The sequence below is a fragment of the Octopus bimaculoides genome, chromosome 19, assembly GCF_001194135.2.
Source record: "Octopus bimaculoides isolate UCB-OBI-ISO-001 chromosome 19, ASM119413v2, whole genome shotgun sequence".
NCBI classification, from domain to species: domain Eukaryota; kingdom Metazoa; phylum Mollusca; class Cephalopoda; order Octopoda; family Octopodidae; genus Octopus; species Octopus bimaculoides.
In genome coordinates this window covers 2,750,054-2,757,524 of record NC_068999.1, presented here as the reverse complement: position 1 = coordinate 2,757,524, position 7,471 = coordinate 2,750,054, and the positions used below count along the sequence as shown (strand labels likewise).

General features: G+C 34.5%; 1 protein-coding gene across 3 annotated transcripts in view; it reads right to left on the bottom strand.

The window, feature by feature from the left end:
• The window catches only part of LOC106882695 (choline-phosphate cytidylyltransferase B), a 28,820-nt gene that overhangs the window by 15,736 nt on the left and 5,613 nt on the right, over positions 1–7,471 (bottom strand). For 2 of the 3 annotated variants that reach the window (XM_052974875.1, XM_014933459.2), the window contains exons 2-3: positions 1,810–1,940; positions 392–497 (exon numbers count right to left, since the gene is read on the bottom strand). In XM_052974875.1, coding sequence (XP_052830835.1) covers positions 392–497; positions 1,810–1,940 — 237 coding nt within the window. Of the gene's footprint in view, positions 1–391; positions 498–1,809; positions 1,941–2,099; positions 2,122–7,471 lie in introns of those variants that run through there. The other variant, XM_052974876.1, reaches the window with a different exon arrangement.

Here is a 7,471-nt window from a genome sequence, read left to right as displayed (position 1 = left end):
TGTGTGTGTGTGTGTGTGTATGTATATATATATATATATATAAATTTATATAAATAAGGATAAGATTGTTATTAAAAATACCGATACTTGAAATTTCCCCAAGACACCTGATGAAAACTGGAAGGTATATCAGCCAAAACGTTGTGGACAAATCTCCGTCAAATGTAAATAATGTAAAGTTGTTTAAAATAAAAGAGAAACAAACTCAAGAAAATAACAAGCAGGTTTTAAATCCCAAATCCTAATAAATGTAATTGGAATATTGTTGAAATGTTTCCTCCTGCTTCAAACGGCTGAAGCAATCGTTAAGAGAATGGGCCTCAGGAAAATACAGTTGTTTATAAAATGAGAAGTTTCACCTGTTAACGAGAAAATATTTCAAAGATGTTACCTTGCCCTGCCAGAGCCATCTCATATGTAATTTTAATGGAATAGTCACAGGCTTCTCTTTCTTGAGTCGCAATTTCATCGTAATGGAATGGTGCAGCACCGGGACTCTGAAATAACAAGGAAGTCACGTCAGAATTCTTAGTGAAATCAAATTAAGAGTGAGTGAAATATTCTCAAACATTGACACAAGTTGTTCATACTTCCTTATAAATGTATAGCAATGGATTAGGATGTTGATTATTGCACAAAACTGAAGTGAAAGGGGGAGGAGAATGATGGGGCTGTACTCTTGGCCTTAGTAGAAGGTGAGATTGATACCATGGATGGCAGAGAGGAGGAGGAGAGGGGGGCTTCAGTGATGTGTGATAAGCCGAAAGTTGGTTGACAGGAACAGAGGCCATTATTTGTTTCTGCTTTGAGCACAAAACCAATAATTTAGGGGGAATGAGGTTAGACAAGACTATCAACTCCAGTACTTAGGTAATGCTTTGTTCCATCAACTCCAGAGAAATGAAGGGCAAATTTGATTCAGTGGAATAAGAACTCAATACATAAGGATCCAAAACAAACAGCTCAGGGATGTTTTTTGTGACATTTCTTAAGATTCTGCCAGGTTCCTTCATTTAGATGGTTTCAATTTACATGGCCAGACGTGGAACTTATCTACCATGTAAATGATGGACTGCTATACAAGACATGTAGAATTATTCTGGAATCAGCAAATTTTCATTCAATTTTCTCACTCAGACTCTGTATTGGAATTGTATAAGATTAAAAAAATTTTTTTGTTTTGTTTTTGGTAAAAGAAACAGACAGAATACACAGTGTGTGTGTGTGTGTGTGTATGTGTGTGTGTGTGTGTATGTGTGTGTGTATGTGTGTGAGACTCATCCAAGACATAAAGTTTAAGCACCAGCCTTTGAGATTCTTCATGGCAATGGAGACATCTACGAGTAAAATGATTAAAGGATGGAAATCAAGTGAAGATCACTGATAGAATTAGATGCAGTTTAGTCTCAAGAAATTAGGGAGAAATCACAAAGAAATGGATGGGAGATCTTCCATTCTATGAGATGCCTACTACTCTATGGCAGGCCTTCCATACTATGAATGATGACTTTTTTAAATAATAATTAATCATTTTTCTGTTAATGAAGCTGGTACTAAAATGTCATAATGATTTTATCTAGTAATATAAGGAATAAAAACATTAACAATTTTCACAAACCACTCCATTAGCTGATATTTGCATTAATTACTAAATGATTTTAATTTTTTGATTATTAATTTGAAAATATAAACTTTTAAAATAAAAAGAAACCCACTTAAATCCAGCAAACGTAAATCATATTTCTAAGCAGACACTTTTGACAACAAAAGGGGTACCCCTAATAAAGTGATGGTTTCAATAATACTTACGCTGTCTATGGGTAAAGGACGAGGGGCTCGAATCCCAATAGGTTCTGATGATGCAGCTACAACTTCTCGATTTCGATTTCGTTTCCTTCCCGACATACTTTCGGACATTGGATTGGAAAAGTGTTGGGAAACTGAAAATCAAATTGAAGAAGAAACAGTCAGGATTGTAATAGCAGAAAGATATGATAACAACAATAACGACGAAGGTTACGATACCAGTGATCTTGGGAGCATTTGGAAGGATAAAAAAAAGGGGAATGAAAATTATTTGAGGATGACCCCTGGCTTACCATCCATGCAGGAAGTGCAAAAGAATGTCTTAACTGGTAACTGGTCACACGTACTGAGAAGAGCATTGTCGCTGTGAATTTTCTTTTCTTTCCCCTCTTTATTTTCTGTTTTCTTTTTCTTTTTTTTTCTGTCTTTCTTCCCCTTCTTTTTCTATCATATGACTTTGTAAATGAACAATCTGGTGTGTTTATTTTAATGGGGCCTATCAATGTATACAGTGCGCTTCTTTGCTCTAGGTGTTGGGAAGACACTCGGCAAGAAAAGGAAACAAAATTGAAAGAAGATAATGATAATAATAATAATGATAATGATAATGATGTTTTCAGATTTTTTACTCAAAACCAAACTGATGTTAAAGAAATGACCACTTAACTTTGATTGCAGAATAGAATTAGGATCAATCTGGATGCAAACAACACAACAGAGAGGTTAAAACCTATAAAAATGCTAAATACGTTTCATCAACATCTGCTGCCTCAAATGATCTGAAATAGGTTTGGTAAGTTACAGTTTACTACAAAAAGACAATGTCCGGACGAATAGGCAGGAGAATTTCATGAAGAACCCTTAAAGCAATCTTATTAAGTAGACAAAACTGAATTAATGTCAGTCATTATAAAGGCTTCAAACCAGCCAGAATTAGTTATGCATTATACTAACAATAATAACTATTGTTTCCAGTATAACTGACAATGATAATGGTGATGATGATGATGATGGTGATCTTAATAATAGCTTACTATTAAAATAAACCATGGAGGCTTACTCACCCATAAAACCAATTATGAAAGAAAGTAGGATGTAGACCATGGAAAATATATCGAAATTATCCAAATTGAAGAACATTGTTAGAGGTGATGTGAACAAATGCAAAATCGATTAATAAGTGATTCTCATTAGAATTCACACCAACAAATTGAAAATAAAATCAATTCTAAGAATCTAACTTTTACATTATACTGGAAGTAATGATAATTTGATAATTAAAAGCTATCATGACCTTTGTCTAATCATCTGGCACTGACAACAATAACATCTAAATATGATTGTTATATACATTCAAGGTAGGCAGGGATCCTTTGCAAAGAGTTTATCAGGGAACTTTTTACCTTTTACCAACATTGAATTCTCCTTTCAGCCAAGCTGTTGGTTTAAAATAATGCAGGAGAATGGATGAGATTAAGAGAAGGGATAAACAGATTTAGGAGTGTCTAGCAATAGAGACATCAAGGAAGTTGATGGAAATATTAAAGGTAAAGTCTAGAGGAGAATGGAAACTGTTAAAGAAAAAGACAAAGTAGCTGATTTCTTCCTCAGACGGATCAATATGGGCCCTAATTGTACCAACCCCTTTGCATGTCAAACTGAAGCACAAATGTTCACAAAATTTGCTTGGCCTATGCCAGAACTATACAACCATAACATTAAGTTTTTTGCATTACAGGTATCTATGAAGACTTCGTTAAAAAAAACAAATAAAACAATGATTTTAAAACTCTCCTATTCTACACACACACCCATGTAGCATCTTATTTACAGATGGTTGGACAGAATCAGTTGACACAGTATAGAATCAATGACAATATAGACTGTTAACTCTTTGACCAGTATCAAGTAAACCAGCTTTGGCTTATTTAAGAAAGAGTTTCTTCACATATTTTCTATCACAAAAGGAATTTCAAGACTCAAGTATTGGTGCCTTACTCTTGAACAAGAAGTAAATGCATCACTCTCGAAATAAATATAAAAAATTCTAAATAAAAATATAAGATGAATCTTGATTTAACTATTAAAGAATAACTATTAAGTTGCTATTTGATGTTACATTAGTTAATAATAGGCTTCTGTTGACTCAGTCAGGGGCAAAACATAGCTATTACAGTGAAGTAATGCACAAAACATTTCTAGGTACATTTTTTTTTTCCTTAAATAATGAAAGAAGTTCAATTGAAAAAGTCAAACTACGGACATACCAAAGTATGCAGTCATAACTGGATATTGCAGTTTGGTGGAAAATTAACTGCTGCCATTTCAAACCAGAATAAAATGGAAAATAAAAGACTTATTTTATTGAATACCAGGAAGAATTATTAATAGATATTTGATGGAGTGGTGTGGTTGTTTTTTGCTGAGGGGAAAGTAATATAAAGAGAAGTAATTTGTATATCTAACTTAACATGGATACACTGTAAGAAGTGTTCAATATTGTAGCATTTGTCTTGAGAAGACATCTCGTATTGGTGTATGGGGCTAGAAAGCATAGAAGTGTGTCAGCAGCGGAAGAAAATCGGTAAGAGGAGTCAAAGAATAAAGTTTTTTGAAAAATTACAATGTTGGAGTTGTTAGCTAATGAGTAAGATTGTGCGAGAGGGAGGAGAGAGAGAGGGGGGGTAAGAAAGAAGAGAAAGAAGAATGCAAGAGACATGAAATTAAAAGTAAAAGAAGCAAATATAGATTTGTTTTACATCTTGTTAGGCTGAGAGGCTTCCCAACCACATAGCCCAGGGTTCAGTTCCACTGTGTGGCATCTTGGGCAAGGGTCTTCTACTATAGCCTTGGACAAGACTTTGCAAGTGGATTTGGTAGACGGAAACTGAAAGAATGCGATTCCTACCCGAAACTATATACAGATCCTCTCTACCAGATATTAGTTCTTAATTCAGACTTATTGCTCCTCTAAATGGATCGTTTGCAATCTCTCATAAAGATCTTGTATAAAATCCGAGGAAAAGTGGGGGAAAAGAACTATTAAACGAAAACAGTCCTTAACGTGTCTGTTTTAGTGAAATAAATGAACAAGAGACTTGAATATATGCTCTGCACTTATTTTGAGTATTTCTATTTTTGGTATCTCATAATCGTATAGTTTCACCATATTCTGATATGAAAAAACAACAAGAACACACTTTGCACATCTCAAAGATTGTTAGGAATTAAAAAAAATTTTTTTTTAGAAAACCAAGAAATACGTAATTTCTTTTGAAATTGAACTTTTTCTGACGCAATTGATGCTTGAGATGATGTAAAGTCTGAAGAGATAGAACTGAAGGGGCAGATATGGGCGAAAACGTGCTTTGGAAATTATAATCCTTTTTATACTTGTCACTTCTACCAATTTATGACTTGTTATTTATTATTTTTGGTTAATGTCTACAAGTACACCGACACGAAAAATCAACCTTTTTAAAAAAAAAAAAAAAAAATTATCATTACGTCAAAAACTAAACAATCTTTTTACAATGGTAAGGCATTGGAAATATAATCGGCAATCATATAATCTCTGTATAAAATATTATTTCGCTATATTACAACTCGGTTGGTAAAAAGCTTTAATACTGTCTACTACAATCTTATTTTCTTATCAAACGAAAAATGAATATATCTGGACTTGAACCTACAGCGCCAGTGAATGAAGCACAACAGATGAATTGTCTTACAAATAATATAAATGTGTATATTATGGATTATTATCTTCGATTTCGTTTCGTAATTATGAGGTCGATACATTTCTAAGGAACCAGTTATGTGTTTCACCGGCGTCAATTGCCAACATACCGCAACAACGGTTGATGGTTTTTTTAACCCCCACCTCTCTCTCTCTCTCTAATTGTACTAGACTTAATTACTCCCAGGTTCTTCTAAAACACACCCACCACCATTAACTCACATCCTCAGATGCTACAAATCTATCGTTAAATTTCTGTGTAAACAAGTTGAGCATATTGTAACCACGACGACGATGAAGCCGCCCCCGCCCTCCCCGTCATGTCCTTCTTAGTCAGCAATCGTTTATGGCATCATGAGATAGATTGATGATAAGGCAAGCTCTATGTTGTCGCGTGACCTATACGAGAAATAGCAACCAAATCTCATTCAGAACATCTTTTAAATAAATATATATATATATAGGTCACCTTTGATAATATAGTATTAGAAACATTGAATAAAAGACGGAATGGTCATAGTTGGAAAACCTTCCATCATGGGTCTGCTCGATCATTGCTGCTGACCTTGAGGTAAAAAAAAAAAAAACATCGTGGGACTGGTGATGTGTCAGACTCCAATAAAACAATGGATTTAGGAGGATCTGATAAGCAACCAGAAACAAATAAGTCACATTTTCACAACAGTCAATGATAAGGCAAAGAAAACAATTTCAGAAATAGATCAAAAATATTTCATTGTCACAAAATATGAGGCATCAGATAAAGTATTTGGAATTAATAGTCTAAAGGTGATCAAACCATTGAGTTTGAGTCAGTTAAAAATAATTTTCTATTCAGAAAATGGAAAATAATAAGATAAGACCAAAAGGGAATAAATTTACTTTTGGTTCATGTAAGACCAGAGCTGAAGTGTTTTCCTGTCAGGGCATAACTGTTAATGGGCTAGATACGACAAGATGATAGTAAAATGCTTTTTAAGGGACAATATGGCTCTCCTAGCTACAAAAGAATGGGTAACCATTGCTAAATAGAGTTCAAGTATTTTAAGAAACAGGGGTGTGTGTATAAGTGATAAGTTAAAATATTGCTATAAAAACTTATCTACATTGTATTAAAAACTAGGATAAAGGAGTGCCAATGACGAAAATTCTACTTGGACTGCTGGATGGGAAAATGTTGGGTCAAAAAAGTGAAACCTCTTTGATTTTCCCAAGTTGTCAGTGAACCTTAAAAAACGGAAATTTGAAGGTAAAATTGCCAGAGAAGTTTAAACATCTTGTAATAATTTAGTAAACTTTCGAAACTTTAGAAATAACTGAGTAAGCACATCATTTTCCATTCTTATTTGAACTCGCTTCACTCTATAATGTCCATAGATAAGGCATAAACCTCACAACCTCTCACTCCCACCATCATTTTTTAGCTGGTTTCGAGATGTGATTGTAACAATTTTACTCCATTCCCCCGCCCCTGGTTTCAGAAAAATATAAACCTTAATTCAGAGCTGCACTTGTTTGGCAAGTGTGTCCCAATTATTTCCCAGGATTTTGTATTGCTCTTTAATTCCATATTGTTGACCCAGATCAAGCAGACCTCATGACACAATCCAGTCTTGCTTTGAAGAATAGTCTTATAGGCGCAGGAGTGGCTGTGTGGTAAGTAGGTTACTAACCAACCACATGGTGCCAGGTTCAGTGGCACCTTGGGCAAGTGTCTTCTACTATAGCCTCGGGCCGACCAAAGCCTTGTGAGTGGTTTTGGTGGATGGAAACTGAAAGAAGCCCGTCGTATATATATATATATATATGCCCATGCACTAAATATTTTCCAAATCATTTTTCATCATAGGAATTATGTTCGTGTTCCAACAGACATCGACACGTGAGAACTGGAATGGGACATCACCAGTTTGGATGGCGAAGATC